The sequence below is a fragment of the Acipenser ruthenus genome, chromosome 53 (genome assembly GCF_902713425.1).
Source record: "Acipenser ruthenus chromosome 53, fAciRut3.2 maternal haplotype, whole genome shotgun sequence".
NCBI lineage: Eukaryota > Metazoa > Chordata > Actinopteri > Acipenseriformes > Acipenseridae > Acipenser > Acipenser ruthenus.
Genome location: NC_081241.1, coordinates 2273862 through 2291992, shown reverse-complemented (window position 1 = coordinate 2291992; position 18131 = coordinate 2273862). Strand labels below are relative to the sequence as shown.

Genomic DNA, 18131 nt, shown 5'->3' with positions numbered 1-18131 from the left:
CCACAAAAAGACTCCTCACATTAATTGACAAATGTCCTTATCCGTTAGAAACAACTTATACACGTAGAACATTGTTCGGAAAAAAAAAATCTGTACATACGTTTTTTAGTCTATTATCTACTGTTCAAGTCTCCACGAACAGTAGGTGGCGCTAATGTCTGTTTCATTCCACGCATTAATAAAAGGAAGACGCATTCATCTCCAGTGTCGTATTAAAACATTTCGAAAAGAAGTTGTGATGGCGGGTTATGGCTGTGAGTATCTACCTGTGTATAGTATCATAAAGATGTGAACTCTGTGTGTACAGTGGTATTGGGATGTAGGGTGGGTACCTCGGGAGGCAAACTGATGAAATTTAACAAGCCGTCTAAAGAAAGAAAGTACTGCAGACAATGTATTCACGGTGCACATTTTTGCTTTCGTTTTCGACAGTTTAAACTTAAAAAAATATCTTATAATTTCTAACAGTTCCCTTATGTACAGTAAATACGAATATAAACTGGTTTGAAATATTATTAATACAGCCGTGAAATCACCGTTTTAAAAAAGTGAAAAAAAAAAATATTTCAGAATTCACTATCGGTGCCCGCCTACGTATTCGGTATACTTGTCGCACAAAAGTTACTAATATTAAATAAATTGAACACAACAAAACGTTTCTCGAGCAGTTCACCTTTGTAGCCTAAGTGTATTTGACTCTGTTTAATTAAAGAATAAGTAAAATATATTTTTTAATCGCTTTATGAGTTTAAAGTGAAACTAAATAATATTGACATTAATATTGAAAACGAAAGGAAACATTCAATATTCTTGTGAAGTTTATCCATCGTTTTCTGCACTTCCTGTGTTTATTTGTTTTTAATAGAGTCATTTTATAATAAATTATTTAAGTACCGCTTTGCACATTTTTGCGACAGGTTAAACTTAATTAATAAATAAATAAATAAATAAATAAATAAACATTTCCATCCTGTGCAGCGTTTATTGCGGTAGATATTCTTGTGTTAAGTTTATTTATTTTGTGGGTGTACCTCTAAATAAATAATTTGGAGTGAAGATGTAAACGTATTAAAAACAAAGTTAAACCCCGTGTGGTCATAGCCTGGAGCCTGTACAGTACTAGGAGGAGTTCGTCTATTTCCTGAGCAACAGTTGGCACCACTTCAAGGGAACTATGAATTATACAAAAACCCAGCTGCAAAACTGCACTTATCACACTTGGGTTTGTTTTTTAAAGTTTTCTGATAATGGATTTTTTTTTTCTTGTGCAGTGTGTGGAAACTCTCTGAGGCTGGTGCTACTTGGTAAGACTGGTGTTGGAAAGAGTGCAGCAGGAAATGCACTCCTGGCCAAGAAGGAGTTTAAATCTTCACTCAGCGACTCCTCAGTAACAAAGGACTGTGCGAGGGGAGAAGGAGAAGTTGCAGGGAGACGTGTTGTTGTGGTCGACACTCCAGGCTTGTTTGACACAAAGCTCTCCAATGAGGCAGTTCTAAGCGAGATTGCGAAATGCATTCAGCTGTCCTACCCAGGACCCCATGCTTTCCTCCTGGTTTTAAAGGTGGGTCGATCCACTGAGGAAGAGAAGAAAACTATGCAGATAATCCAGGAGATGTTTGGTGAGGATGCTTTGAAATACATGATGGTGCTTTTCACTCATAGGGATTGTCTGGATGATGAACAAATGGAGGATTTTGTTAACAACGGTCCCACAGGCTTCAAGCAGCTGGTAGAGTCGTGTGGGAACAGGTTTCATGCGATCAATGGAAAAGACCTAAAGGATCAGGAGCAGATCAAAGAACTTCTGGAGAAAATAGAGAACATGGTGAAAAAAAACGACGTCCCCTTCTACGCCAGCGAGTTCTACGAGCGAGAGAAGAAAAGAAAGGAAACTGAAGCGACGCTCCAGAAGGAAATTAAAGATCTTAAGAAGAGGAATGAAGAGGCAATGGATGATCTTAACAAGAAGAAGAAAGAAATTGATGATCTTAAGAAGGAGAATATAAAGGCAATGGATGATCTTAAGAAGAAGAAGAAAGAAATTGAAAAGTTGCAACAGGAGAAAGATGAGTACTTAAAGAACAAAAGGGAATGCTGTATATCGTAGCATTGTAGATTGTAGGATTCTTCTAAATTAAATTGAATTTGATTGAATCTTAATTTCCAAGGAATGAAATGGCTCCTTCTTATGCCAATGACCACTAATGTCCTGCTTTGTGTTTCCATTACTAACTGTACTCAGAATTCATATCAAAAGGCCACCCCAGTTGGATACTGGAAGGTGATACCAGTAACAGGCTGGTTTTATGATCCAGACAAGGCAGTAGAAAATAGGGTTCTTTGGCATTCTATTGAAACTTGCAACCAAATTGGCTAATACAGTATAACATGAGGACTCTGCAGTCATCACTCAGCAGTCAATAGTCAAAACCCTATTGCTCTCTGGCATCACGGGTTTAATAAGAGCTATTGACGGCAGTTTTCACCTTAAAGAGGATAACTGTTCCCTGTGGGTTTAAAAAAGTGACATTTGTTGAGCAATAAATTATAACACCAACCTCCCTCCCCTCCCCTTCCATCAACCTCAGTCAAAGCACCTAAACACAGACTTATCTAAAAAATATATTTGGATAAGAACCACTCTCATGGCAAGAATGATTGCAAACACGTAAAAAGAGGACATTGATAAAAATAAAAGGAAAATGACATTTGGGTTTTTTTCTGACCAACTTAATGATTCTAATGCATTGCTTGTTTTCAATTAAGAAATATAAATGTAATGTGTTTTGTAATGTATGAACCTGTTTGCCTAAACTGTCCGCTTCATGTAATAAATGTCACAGTGTTCCAATATAAATTCAATCACTGTGCAATGCTTGATTCCTGTGCTGTTTAATAAATGTCACACTGTTCCAATATAAATTCAATCACTGTGCAATGCTTGATTCCTGTGCTGTTTAATAAATGTCACACTGTTCCAATATAAATTCAACCACTGTGCAGCGTTTGATTTCTGTGCTGTTTTTGACACATGGTTTACAGATGGTCTGCTTTAGATTGCTGGATGCCCAGTCATCTTGTGAGGATTTCTGATACACAGTTAGTAGCAATTTATTATTATTATTATTATTATGATTATTATTATTATTATTATTATTATTATTATTATTATTATTATTATTAATAATAATAATAATAATAATAATAATAATGTTTTGGTTATAAATGGTATATATGTTTCAGTGATTTTAAAAATAAAGTTTTATTATAGACTGTTCAGGATCTTTCAGCCAATCAGAGCTCACGTTTCTCCTTCTGCACTCCACGACACATCACAGAGAAACGCTGCTCATGACATCAGCCGTGCCGCTCTCAGTTTGTACCGCTCTGTATTCTCCACGTCAGCGCGGCTTTAAACAACCGCACCTGAGGTCAAAAGTGACCTGGTAGCTTTTTCACTCACCAATACAGTTGAAGTGTCTGTGTGTCAGTTTGCAGACAGGCTTCAGGGCGAGCCGAGGAGAGGCTTCTTCAAGGTTCTGAAGCATGCCCTGCTTTATGTAGGGGTGCATGTAGGTAATAATGCTATATTTAGCAACTTCCATGAAGGGGTTCTGTGGAAGCAAGCTGAGTGTAATAACCGATGGAAGCTTTCCATGCACACAACACAATAAGAGCATGTAAGCCACAGAAACAGGAAATCCTGTGTTGGATCAAAGCCACTTGGATTGTAGGTTTTTGTATCAAACTGAACGCTAAAGCTATTTTTCAATATTCTTATCTGCATAGGTACTGGTGACACGAATGGTGTTAGCAGCTGCTGATTGGCTGCTTCTGATATGATTAAGTATTTTCATAACTTCAAGTTTAATTGTCTGCCTAGTTATAGTTGACAAAAAGAACATGAATATTGCTGATTGGTACTATATATTGTGGGTAATCGGGATTTATGCATATATCAGAATTACAAGAGCCAATCAAATCACGTGAAACTTGCCAAAAAAGCTGCTACATTACCAACGTTTTAAAGGCTGTGAAGATTTCTACTGAATAAAAATGACTCTGTTGAGAAACATGATCACGGCTGACCAGATCACCTGCTTTAGACAATCACTCCTGAGGCACCTCTCGGAATTCCATCACACTGAAGAGTCCATTCAGAACAGTGACATCATAGTCACACTTGAGACCCCTCAGAATTGCATTAAACTGCAGAATCCTTTCAGAACAGTGACATCACAGTTGCAGTCTCCTTGAATCGTAGGTGGCGCTAATGTCTGTTTCATTCCACGCATTAATAAGAGGAAGACGCATTCATCTCCAGTGTCGTATTAAAACATTTCTAAAAGAAGTTGTGATGGCGGGGTGCGGCTGTGAGTATCTACCTGTGTATAGTATCATAAAGATGTGAACTCTCTGTGTGTACAGTGGTATTGGGATGTAGGGTGGGTGCCTCGGGAGGCAAACTGATGAAATTTAATAAGCTGTCTAAAGAAAGTACTGCAGCCTTGCACATTTTTGCTTTCGTTTTCGACAGGCTAAACTTTAAAAACAAACATTTTAAACATGTCCGTCCTGTACTGCGTTTATTGTGGTAGATTTTTTGTTCAGTTTAGTCTTTTTGTTTTCTTTTCGTGGGTGGACCTCTAAATAAATAATTTGGACAGAATATGTAAACTTATAATAATAATAATAAAAACGTTTAACCCATCGCGCTGGGCCTCAGTACTAAAAGTTCGTCTATTGTCTGAGCAATAGTTGGCACCATTTCAAGGGAACTATGAATTATACAAAAACGCAGCTGCAAAACTGCACTTATCACACTTGTAAAGGTGTGTGATAAAGGGCTACATTTATCAATGTCAGTTTTGAGATTTCGTTTGATTTTAGTTTCCCAGAAGCATTTTTTACGCTTTTTCTTAAGTCTAAGTGATTGATCATTTTTTTTTTCTTTTTCAAAAAAATAGTTTCGAAACGAAAGAACGTATGCCATTTTGGTGAAACAAAAACAGTCGCGAAAACTGTTGCAAAACAGTCATTAATTAAGAAGTCTTTTTAGGAAACGACACTTTGATGAATAGGCCAGAAGATTGCTTATGGATCCCTCCCATTTCAAAGTGGAATTAAACGGGTTTATGTTGCAGTTCAATTGGCTGTTGCAGAATGTCCATTATTACCCATTCCACTAATTGAATATCACACGCATGTTGTTTGCAGTTTTTTGTAATATTTCTTTAGCATTTAAAATCACTGCAGGCACATCCAGCGGGTCCTCATAATCACACAGTCCTGAAAGAAAGGGCTGGTTTATAACAGCTACACTTGTCTAATACTGTATACTCTTTATTGCAAGTTTAATATTGTTAACCCAGACCTCGATCACTGATTTCAACTGTAAGTGTTTGAATACATTTTAGAGTCTAAACTATTATTGAAAATCCATAATTAATAATGCATTTTAGTTAAGGCCACAGGAAGTAGCGTTAAAATATTAGGTTCTACTATACCTTAACCTGCATAGTAATCAAATGAGCATTTATACTGGTGCTAATAAAAGGGAACGAGGTTTCAATAGAAACATATCAGTTAAAGCTTAAACTGAAATACTAAGAGAGAATGATTGAAGAACACGAGAGAAACGGATACGTCACCAAGTATTAAATCCCTTGCAAAAGAACAAATACAAATGCCGACCGGCGCATCAGGGGCACGTTTCTCAGAAAATCACGTTGTGTTTGGATTCTATTTGTTATGGATATTTATAGACTTAAAATCAAAACTCTCGCCTTGCGCCCTGTGTATGCCGGGTTAGGCTCCGGCTCACCGCGACCCTGTAAAGGAGTAAGCGGTTAATGGTAATGGGTGGATGGATGGAATATCAAAACTTTGTAGGTAATCCTGTCATATGGATCCTGGATCTCACTGAACTGGCCCAAAGTTGCTCATATCCTGGTTGAAGTTAGGGTTTCCAACTGGTCCCTATAATTCCATACCACAAATAAATCGATTTTAAATCAACAAGTGAAGTGCCTGTGAATTGCGTGAGCAGCTTTAATAAATGTGTTGAACTGTTTAATTGCGGTGCCAATTCTATTGGGACAGCATTATATTAATTGTATTGCTTGAAATTGTATATGGTAAACAATATGCATCAAAATAGTGCAATTCCGTCGTTATAGAGAATCGTGCACTCATCTGCACTCTTTCACACAGTCCCACGACAATCCGACAAATACAGCAAATCAGGGAGCTGTGTCTGATTGATGAAAACGGTCCTCACAGGAAGTAATTCCCGTCCCGGGTCAGGTGTGCGCTTTTAGTAACTAGTTAGCAAAACAATTCAATTCGTTTAGAGACTGTTCATGCAATTCACACGCACACTACATTTTAAATAAAATCAATCCATTCAAACCCTGACATGTCTTAAAGTGTCCCGGAAATATGGGGCCAGTTGGCAACCCTTCCCCAAAGGTAATTACCAATACTCACCACTGGGTGGCATATTAGCACTATTAACGTATACTGTTACAAATGCATAGAACACATATTAATTCATAACAATCTCCATGCTCCCTCTTGATTTGGTGACCAGACATCCCGGTTTAGCTGGGACAGTCCTGGTTTTCCATCAAAGGTCCCGGTGTCCAGACACTTTGCTCAAAATCTTTAAAAAGTCCCGGTTTTCAGCCACTTCCTGCAGTGCGACACACTCAAATACCTTTGTCAAAATAACGTAAACAACCGCTTTACTTCATTTATGGCACCTGCAGTGAAAACAATATAAAATTAAAAAACAAAGTACTTGGGTAATCCAGAACATTGTTTTTATAAAGTGATTAACACAGACGTACGTTGCTTATTCCTCAGAGCGCCATGCGTTTCCGTTTAGTTTATATTAAACATGACTCTGCAATTGTGTGTAATAGGGTCATTTTGTAGCTGTTGGGTTCTGGCGGGATTTAGCCCAGATAGAGCAGCGAGACGTTGCAAGCATCCGAATCCACCAGGTTAAACCACATCAACAACGTTACTAAATAAAGCCTGACGCAATGAGTAACAAAAATGCCAAAGCGTAAATCTATTTTTAATGATTATTATTATTATTATTATTATTATTATTATTATTATTATTATTATTATTATTATTATTATTAATAATAAACTCAATATAAAAGTATGCAATATCTATAACACAATATGGCTTCTTAAACTAATTAGACACAAAACAACTGCTTAAACAAAACGATAATTATTTATTTAGCAGACGCCTTTATCCAAGGCGACTTACAGAGACTAGGGTGTGTGAACTATGCATCAGCTGCAGAGTCACTTACAACTACGTCTCACCCGAAAGACGGAGCACAAGGAGGTGAAGTGACTTGCTCAGGGTCACACAATGAGTCAGTGGTTGAGGTGGGATTTGAACCAGGGACCTCCTGGTTACAAGCCCTTTTCTTTAACCACTGGACCACACAGCCTCCTCTATAATACCAGGTGAGAGGATGGCTATTTAAATAATCATTAAAATAAATGGTTTAATTAGTCTGATCAATTGCCCCGGTTTTGATCTTTGAAAATCTGGTCACCCTGCTCTTGGTGTCTCAGGTAGGAGTTACGAACCACCCTCATTGAATGGAGCTGATATGAAATTCCAACAACAAGACTAAACTATTGTGAACATGTTTTGACATTGGAAGTACACTTACAAATACAGATTTTATTTATTTATTTATTATTTATTTATTTATTTTTTACAGTGTGTGGAAACTCTTTGCGGTTGGTGCTACTTGGGAATACTGGAGTAGGAAAGAGTGCAGCAGGAAACGCCATTCTGGGCAAAACACAGTTTAAATCTTCACTCAGTCCCACCTCAATAACAACGGCGTGTGAGAGGGGAGAAGAACAAGTTGCAGGGAGACGTGTTGTTGTGGTCGACACTCCAGGCTTGTTTGACACAAAGCTCCCCAGTAAGGAAATTCTAAGTGAGATGGTGAAATGCATTCAGATGTCCTCTCCGGGACCCCATGCTTTCCTCCTGGTGATAAAGGTGGGTCGATACACTGAGGAAGAGAAGCAAACTATGCAGATAATCCAGGAGATGTTTGGTGAGGATGCTTTGAAATACATGATGGTGCTTTTCACTCATAGGGATAGTCTGGATGATGAACAAATTGAGGATGTTGTTAACAACGATCCCACAGGCTTCAAGAAGCTGGTAGAGTCGTGTGGGAACAGGTTTCATGCAATCAATGGAAAAGACCTAAAGGATCGGGAGCAGATCTACAAACTTATGGAGAAAGTAGAGAACATGGTGAAAAAAAACAACATCCCCTTCTACGCCAGCGAGTTCTACGAGCAGAGAAAGGAAACTGAAGCGAAACACCAGAAGGAAATTGAAGATCTTAAGAAGAAGAATGAAGAGGCAATGGATGATCTTAAGAAGAAGAAGAATAAAGAAATTGATGATCTTAAGAAGGAGTATAAAAAGGCAATTGAAAAGTTGCAACAGGAGAAAGGATGTTGTATATCATAGCATTGTAGATTGTAAGATCCTTTCCAAGGAATGAAATGTCTCCTTCTTATGCAAATGACCACTAATGTCCTGCTTTGTGTTTCCATTACTAACTGTACTCAGAATTCACATCAAAAGGCCGCCCCCGTTGGATACTGGAAGGTGATACCAGTAACAGGCTGGTTTTATGATCCAGACAAGGCAGTAGAAAACAGGGTTCTTTGGCATTCTATTGAAACTTGCAACCAAATTGGCTAATACAGTATAACATGAGGACTCTGCAGTCATCACTCAGCAGTCAATAGTCAAAATCCTATTGCTCTCTGGCATCACGGGTTTAATAAGAGATATTGACGGCAGTTTTCACCTTAAAGAGGATAACTGTTCCCTGTGGGTTTAAAAAAGTGACATTTGTTGAGCAATAAATTATAACACCAACCTCCCTCCCCTCCCCTTCCATCAACCTCAGTCAAAGCACCTAAACACAGACTTATCTAAAAAATATATTTGGATAAGAACCACTCTCATGGCAAGAATGATTGCAAACACATAAAAAGAGGACATTGATAAAAATAAAAGGAAAATGACATTTGGGTTTTTTTCTGACCAACTTAATGATTCTAATGCATTGCTTGTTTTCAATTAAGAAATATAAATGTAATGTGTTTTGTAATGTATGAACCTGTTTGCCTAAACTGTCCGCTTCATGTAATAAATGTCACAGTGTTCCAATATAAATTCAATCACTGTGCAATGCTTGATTCCTGTGCTGTTTAATAAATGTCACACTGTTCCAATATAAATTCAATCACTGTGCAACGCTTGATTTCTGTGCTGTTTAATAAATGTCACAGTGTTCCAATATAAATTCAATCACTGTGCAGTGTTTGATTTCTGTGCTGTTTAATAAATGTCACACTGTTCCAATGTAAATTCAATCACTGTGCAACGCTTGATTTCTGTGCTGTTTTTTGACACATGGTTTACAGAACAAAAGATGGTCTCCTTTAGATTGTTGGATGCCCACTCATCTTGTGAGGATCTCTGATACACAGTTAGTAGCAATTTATTATTATTATTATTATTATTATTATTATTATTATTATTATTATTATTATTATTATTATTAATAATAATAATAATAATAATAATAATAATAATAATAATAATAATAATAATAATAATAATAATGTTTTTGTTATAAATGTTATATATGTTTCAGCGATTTTAAAAGTTATGTTTTATTATAGACTGTTCAGGATCTTTCAGCCAATCAGAGCTCACATTTCTCCTTCTGCACTCCACGACACTTCACAGAGAAACGCTGTTCATGACATCAGCCGTGCCGCTCTCAGTTTGTACCGCTCTGTATTCTCCACGTCAGCGCGGCTTTAAACAACCGCACCTGAGGTCAAAAGTGGCCTGGTAGCTTTTTCACTCACCAATACAGTTGAAGTGTCTGTGTGTCAGTTTGCAGACAGGCTTCAGAGCAAGGCGAGGAGAGGCTTCTTCAAGGTTCTGAAGCATGCCCTGCTTTATGTAGGGGTGCATGTAGGTAATAATGCTATATTTAGCAACTTCCATGAAGGGGTTTTGTGGAAGCAAGCTGAGTGTAATAACCGATGGAAGCTTTCCATGCACACAATCCTGTGTTGGATCAAAGCCACTTGGATTGTAGGTTTTTGTATCAAACTGGACGCTAAAGCTATTTTTCAATATTCTTATCTGCATAGGTACTGGTGACATGAATGGTGTTAGCAGCTGCTGATTGGCTGTTTCTGATATGATTAAGTATTTTCATAACTTCAAGTTTAATTGTCTGCCTAGTTATAGTTGACAAACATAACATGAATATTGCTGATTGGTACTCTCTCTCTCTCTCTCTCTCTCTCTCTCTCTCTCTCTCTCTCTCTCTCTCTCTCTCTCTCTCTCTCTCTCTCTCTCTATATATATATATATAAGGGTAATCTGGATTTATGCAAATATCAGAATTACACGTGAAAGTCGCCAAAAAGCTGCTACATTCCCAACGTTTTAAAAGCTGTGAAGATTTCTACTGAATAAAAATGACTCTGTTGAGAAACATATTAAGACTCAGTGCAAATTTTCTCCTCAACCACACCTTACAATTCTCCACATCAGCACGACTGACCAGGTCACCTGCTCAGACAATCACACCTGAGACACCTCTAGGAATTCCATCACACTGCAGAGTCCGTTCAGAACGGTGACGTCACAATCACTCCTGAGGCACCTCTCGGAATTCCATCACACTGCAGAATCCTTTCAGAACAGTGACATCACAGGTGCAGTCTCCTTGAATCGTAGGTGGCGCTAATGTCTGTTTCATTCCACACATAATAAGAGGAAGACGCATTCATCTCCAGTGTCGTATTAAAACATTTCGAAAATAAGTTGTGATGGCGGAGTGCGGCTGTGAGTATCTACCTGTGTATAGTATCATAAAGCTGTGAACTCTGTGTGTACAGTGGTATTGGGATGTAGGGTGGGTGCCTAAGGGAGGCAAACTGATGAAATTTAACAAGCCGTCTGAAGAAAGTACCGCAGCCTTGCACATTTTTGCTTTCGTTTTCGACAAGTTAAACTTTAAAAACAAACATTTTAAACATGTCCGTCCTGTACTGCGTTTATTGCGGTAGATTTTTTGTTCAGTTTAGTCTTTTTGTTTTCTTTTCGTGGGTGAACCTCTAAATAAATAATTTGGACAGAATATGTAAACTTATAATAATAATAATAAAAACGTTTAACCGATCGCGCTGGGCCTCAGTACTAGAAGTTCGTCTATTGTCTGAGCAATAGTTGGCACCATTTCAAGGGAACTATGAATTATACAAAAACGCAGCTGCAAAACTGCACTTATCACACTTGTAAAGGTGTGTGATAAAGGGCTACATTTATCAATGTCGGTTTTGAGATTTCGTTTGATTTTAGTTTCCCCGAAGCATTTTTTACGCTTTTTCTTAAGTCTAAGTGATTGATCTTTTTTTTTTTTTTTTTCAAAAAAATAGTTTCAAAACGAAAGAACGTACGCCATTTTGGTGAAACAAAAACAGTCGCGAATACTGTTGCAAAACAGTCATTAATTAAGAAGTCTTTTTGGGAAACGACACTTTGATGAATAGGCCAGCAGATTGCTTATGGATCCCTCCCATTTCAAAGTGGAATTAAACGGGTTTATGTTGCAGTTCAATTGGCTGTTGCAGAATGTCCATTATTACCCATTCCACTATTTGAATATCACACGCATGTTGTTTGCAGTTTTCTGTAATGTTTCTATAGCATTTAAAATCACTGCAGGCACATCCAGCGGGTCCTCATAATCACACAGTCCTGAAAGAAAGGGCTGGTTTATAACAGCTACACTTGTCTAATACTGTATACACTTTATTGCGAGTTTAATATTGTTAACCCAAGCCTCGATCACTGATTTGAACTGTAAGTGTTTAAATACATTTTAGAGTCTAAACTATTATTGAAAATCCATAATTAATAATGCATTTTAGTTAAGGCCACAGGAAGTAGCGTTAAAATATTAGGTTCTACTATACCTTAACCTGCATAGTAATCAAATGAGTATTTATACTGGTGCTAATAAAAGGGAACGAGATTTCAATAGAAACATATCAGTTAAAGCCTAAACTGAAATACTAAGAGAGAATGATTGAAGAACACGAGAGAAACGGATACGTCACCAAGTATTAAATCCCTTGCAAAAGAACAAACACAAATGCCGACCGGCGCATCAGGGGCACGTTTCTCAGAAAATTACGTTGTGTTTGGATTTTATTTGTTATGGATATTTATAGACTTAAAATCAAAACTCTCGCCTTGCACCCTGTGTATGCCGGGTTAGGCTCCGGCTCACCGCGACCCTGTAAAGGAGTAAGCGGTTAATGGTAATGGGTGGATGGATGGAATATCAAAACTTTGTAGGTAATCCTGTCATATGGATCCTGGATCTCACTGAACTGGCCCAAAGTTGCTCATATCCTGGTTGAAGTTAGGGTTTCCAACTGGTCCCTATAATTCCATACCACAAATAAATCGATTTTAAATCAACAAGTGAAGTGCCTGTGAATTGCGTGAGCAGCTTTAATAAATGTGTTGAACTGTTTAATTGCGGTGCCAATTCTATTGGGACAGCATTATATTAATTGTATTGCTTGAAATTGTATATGGTAAACAATATGCATCAAAATAGTGCAATTCCGTCGTTATAGAGAATCGTGCACTCATCTGCACTCTTTCACACAGTCCCACGACAATCCGACAAATACAGCAAATCAGGGAGCTGTGTCTGATTGATGAAAACGGTCCTCACAGGAAGTAATTCCCGTCCCGGGTCAGGTGTGCGCTTTTAGTAACTAGTTAGCAAAACAATTCAATTCGTTTAGAGACTGTTCATGCAATTCACACGCACACTACATTTTAAATAAAATCAATCCATTCAAACCCTGACATGTCTTAAAGTGTCCCGGAAATATGGGGCCAGTTGGCAACCCTTCCCCAAAGGTAATTACCAATACTCACCACTGGGTGGCATATTAGCACTATTAACGTATACTGTTACAAATGCATAGAACACATATTAATTCATAACAATCTCCATGCTCCCTCTTGATTTGGTGACCAGACATCCCGGTTTAGCTGGGACAGTCCTGGTTTTCCATCAAAGGTCCCGGTGTCCAGACACTTTGCTCAAAATCTTTAAAAAGTCCCGGTTTTCAGCCACTTCCTGCAGTGCGACACACTCAAATACCTTTGTCAAAATAACGTAAACAACCGCTTTACTTCATTTATGGCACCTGCAGTGAAAACAATATAAAATTAAAAAACAAAGTACTTGGGTAATCCAGAACATTGTTTTTATAAAGTGATTAACACAGACGTACGTTGCTTATTCCTCAGAGCGCCATGCGTTTCCGTTTAGTTTATATTAAACATGACTCTGCAATTGTGTGTAATAGGGTCATTTTGTAGCTGTTGGGTTCTGGCGGGATTTAGCCCAGATAGAGCAGCGAGACGTTGCAAGCATCCGAATCCACCAGGTTAAACCACATCAACAACGTTACTAAATAAAGCCTGACGCAATGAGTAACAAAAATGCCAAAGCGTAAATCTATTTTTAATGATTATTATTATTATTATTATTATTATTATTATTATTATTATTATTATTATTATTATTATTAATAATAAACTCAATATAAAAGTATGCAATATCTATAACACAATATGGCTTCTTAAACTAATTAGACACAAAACAACTGCTTAAACAAAACAAAAAGATAATTATTTATTTAGCAGACGCCTTTATCCAAGGCGACTTACAGAGACTAGGGTGTGTGAACTATGCATCAGCTGCAGAGTCACTTACAACTACGTCTCACCCGAAAGACGGAGCACAAGGAGGGGAAGTGACTTGCTCAGGGTCACACAATGAGTCAGTGGTTGAGGTGGGATTTGAACCAGGGACCTCCTGGTTACAAGCCCTTTTCTTTAACCACTGGACCACACAGCCTCCTCTATAATACCAGGTGAGAGGATGGCTATTTAAATAATCATTAAAATAAATGGTTTAATTAGTCTGATCAATTGCCCCGGTTTTGATCTTTGAAAATCTGGTCACCCTGCTCTTGGTGTCTCAGGTAGGAGTTACGAACCACCCTCATTGAATGGAGCTGATATGAAATTCCAACAACAAGACTAAACTATTGTGAACATGTTTTGACATTGGAAGTACGCTTACAAATACAGATTTTATTTCTAGAAATGCATTTTCTTTTTTTTTTACAGTGTGTGGAAACTCTTTGAGGCTGGTGCTACTTGGGAATACTGGAGTAGGAAAGAGTGCAGCAGGAAATGCCATCCTGGGCAAAACACAGTTTAAATCTTCACTCAGTCCCACCTCAATAACAACGGTGTGTGAGAGGGGAGAAGAAGAAGTTGCAGGGAGACGTGTTGTTGTGGTCGACACTCCAGGCTTGTTTGACACAAAGCTCCCCAGTAAGGAAGTTCTAAGTGAGATGGTGAAATGCATTCAGATGTCCTCTCCGGGACCCCATGCTTTCCTCCTGGTGATAAAGGTGGGTCGATACACTGAGGAAGAGCAGAAAACTATGCAGATAATCCAGGAGATGTTTGGTGAGGATGCTTTGAAATACATGATGGTGCTTTTCACTCATAGGGATAGTCTGGATGATGAACAAATTGAGGATGTTGTTAACAACGATCCCACAGGCTTCAAGAAGCTGGTAGAGTCGTGTGGGAACAGGTTTCATGCAATCAATGGAAAAGACCTAAAGGATCGGGAGCAGATCTACAAACTTATGGAGAAAGTAGAGAACATGGTGAAAAAAAACAACATCCCCTTCTACGCCAGCGAGTTCTACGAGCAGAGAAAGGAAACTGAAGCGAAACACCAGAAGGAAATTGAAGATCTTAAGAAGAAGAATGAAGAGGCAATGGATGATCTTAAGAAGAAGAAGAATAAAGAAATTGATGATCTTAAGAAGGAGTATAAAAAGGCAATTGAAAAGTTGCAACAGGAGAAAGGATGTTGTATATCGTAGCATTGTAGATTGTAAGATCCTTTCCAAAGAATGAAATGGCTCCTTCTTATGCCAATGACCACTAATGACCACCCGTTGGATACTGGAAGGTGATACCAGTAACAGGCTGGTTTTATGATCCAGACAAGGCAGTAGAAAACAGAGTTCTTTGACATTCTGTTCGAAGCCATTTACTAAATCATTCTATTGAAACTTGCAACTAAATTGGCTATTACAGTATAACATGAGCACTCTGCAGTCGTCACTCAGCAGTGAATAGTCAAAATCCTATTGCCCTCTGGCATCAGAAGTTTAATAAGACAGATATTGACTGCCGTTTTCACCTTATAGAGGATAACTGTTCCCTGTGGGTTTCAAAAGGTGACATTTGTTGAGCAATAAATTATAACTTTGCAGTGTTTGATTTCTGTGCTGTTTAATAAATGTCACACTATTCCAATATAAATTCAATCACTGTGCAACGTTTGATTTCTGTGCTGTTTAATAAATGTCACACTGTTCCAATATAAATTCAATCACTGTGCAACGCTTGATTTCTGTGCTGTTTAATAAATGTCACACTGTTCCAATATAAATTCAATCACTGTGCAGTGTTTGATTTCTGTGCTGTTTTTGACACATGGTTTACAGGACAAAAGATGGTCTCCTTTAGATTGCTGGATGCCCACTTATTTTGTGAGGATTTCTGATACACAGTAGCAATTTATTATCATTATTATTATTATTATTATTATTATTATTATTATTATTATTATTATTATTCATAATATTATTATTATTATTCATAATAATAATAATAATAATTTATTTCTTAGCAGACGCCCTTATCCAAGGCGACTTACAATTGCTACAAGATATCACATTATTTTTACATACAATCCCCCATTTATACAGCTGGGTTTTTACTGGAGCAATCTAGGTAAAGTACCTTGCTCAAGGGTACAGCAGCGGTGTCCCCCACCTGGGATTGAACCCACGCCCCTCCGGTGAAGAGTCCAGAGCCCCTAACCACTACTCCACACTGCTGTTTTGGTTATAAATGGTATATATGTTTCAGCGATTTTAAAAATAAAGTTTTATTATAGACTATTCAGGATCTTTCAGCCAATCAGAACTCACGTTTCTCCTTCTGCACTCCACGACACATCACAGAGAAACGCTGTTCATGACATCAGCCGTGCCGCTCTCAGTTTGTACCGCTCTGTATTCTCTACGTCAGCGCGGCTTTAAACAACCACACCTGAGGTCAAAAGTGGCCTGGTAGCTTTTTCACTCACCAATACAGATGACGTGTCTGTGTGTCAGTTTGCAGACAGGCTTCACAGCGAGGCGAGGAGAGGCTTCTTCAAGGTTCTGAAGCATGCCCTGCTTTATGTAGGGGTGCATGTAGGTAATAATGCTATATTTAGCAACTTCCATGAAGGGGTTCTGTGGAAGCAAGCTGAGTGTAATAACCGATGGAAGCTTTCCATGCACACAACACAATAAGAGCCTGTAAGCCACAGAAACAGGAAATCCTGTGTTGGATCAAAGCCACTTGGATTGTAGGTTTTTGTATCAAACTGAACGCTAAAGCTATTTTTCAATATTCTTATCTGCATAGGTACTGGTGACATGAATGGTGTTAGCAGCTGCTGATTGGCTGCTTCTGATATGATTAAGTGTTTTCATAACTTCAAGTTTAATTGTCTGCCTAGTTGACAAAAAGAACATGAATATTGCTGATTGGTACTATATTGGTACTATATAATCGGGATTTATGCATATATCAGAATTACAAGAGACAATCAAATCACGTGAAAGTCGCCATAAAGCTGCTACATTACCAGCGTTTTAAAAGCTGTGACGATTTCTACTGAATAAAAATGACTCTGTTGAGAAACATATTAAGACTCAGTGCAAAGTTTCTCCTCAACCACACCCTACAATTCTTCACATCAGCACGGCTGACCAAGTCACCTGCTTTAGTCAAGCACATCTGAGACACCTCTAGGAATTCGATCACGCTGCAGACAGAGTCCGTTTAGAACGGTGACATCACAATCACACCTGAGGCACCTCTCGGAATTCCATCACACTGCAGAGTCCGTTCAGAACGGTGATGTCACAATCACACCTGAGACACCTCCAGGAATTCCATCACACTGCAGAGTCCGTTCAGAACGGTGATGTCACAATCACACCTGAGACACCTCCAGGAATTCCATCACACTGCAGAGTCCGTTCAGAACGGTGATGTCACAATCACACCTGAGGCACCTCTCGGAATTCCATCACACTGCAGAGTCCGTTCAGAACGGTGATGTCACAATCACACCTGAGACACCTCCAGGAATTCCATCACACTGCAGAGTCCGTTCAGAACGGTGATGTCACAATCACACCTGAGACACCTCCAGGAATTCCATCACACTGCAGAGTCCGTTCAGAACGGTGATGTCACAATCACACCTGAGGCACCTCTCAGAATTCCATCACACTGCAGAGTCCGTTCAGGGTACCTAGGCTGGAATGCTATTGGGAGCTGCTGCTCAGAGTCAACTTCTCAGCCTGCTGGTCTTTTAGTGATAGTTGCAAGGATTTTCATGTCAATCAAACCATCATATCTGCAGGAGTATTTAGAGCAGGGCTTCTCGAACCCGGTCCTCGTTAACCCCATGTGTCTTCTAGTTTTCATTCCAACCGAGATCTCAGTTACTTAACTAGACCCTTAATTGAATTAACAATTTTAATTAAGCATTTTTTAAAAATTGTTTTAAGCTCTAAAACAGTTGGATTTCGAGTTAACAAGTACTGTAACTTGAAATGTGCAACTTGTTAGGAGCGGAAAACAATTCAAAAGGTCTATTTTAGTAAAAGTCTATTTTAGTATATCTCATCGTGTCTCTATTGAGTGTTCAATAATGATGGGTTGTTATTGGTGTGTCCGTGGCTGGGGATCCAAGGATAAGGCTGGGACCAGATCAAAACTTTGACAACACGATAATCGCACTTAACAAAACTGTATTTAATAGCGTTTTATTTTT

General features: G+C 38.4%; 3 protein-coding genes across 3 annotated transcripts; all 3 read left to right on the top strand.

Moving 5' to 3' along the window:
• Positions 1-125: 125 nt before the first annotated feature.
• Positions 126-3024, top strand: LOC117433022 (GTPase IMAP family member 9-like). Its single transcript, XM_034055065.3, has 2 exons — positions 126-254; positions 1272-3024. The coding sequence occupies exons 1-2, from the start codon at positions 155-157 to the stop codon at positions 2105-2107; spliced, it is 936 nt and encodes a 311-aa protein (XP_033910956.2). The 5' UTR covers positions 126-154; the 3' UTR covers positions 2108-3024.
• A 1071-nt stretch (positions 3025-4095) lies between these two features.
• On the top strand, positions 4096-9255 carry LOC117433025 (GTPase IMAP family member 9-like). Its single transcript, XM_059016548.1, has 2 exons — positions 4096-4373; positions 7758-9255. Exons 1-2 carry the CDS (start codon positions 4274-4276, stop codon positions 8531-8533), a joined length of 876 nt encoding a protein of 291 aa, XP_058872531.1. The 5' UTR covers positions 4096-4273; the 3' UTR covers positions 8534-9255.
• A 1573-nt stretch (positions 9256-10828) lies between these two features.
• Positions 10829-15717, top strand: LOC117965801 (GTPase IMAP family member 9-like). Its single transcript, XM_034910932.2, has 2 exons — positions 10829-10948; positions 14330-15717. The coding sequence occupies exons 1-2, from the start codon at positions 10933-10935 to the stop codon at positions 15103-15105; spliced, it is 792 nt and encodes a 263-aa protein (XP_034766823.2). The 5' UTR covers positions 10829-10932; the 3' UTR covers positions 15106-15717.
• Positions 15718-18131: the final 2414 nt, after the last annotated feature.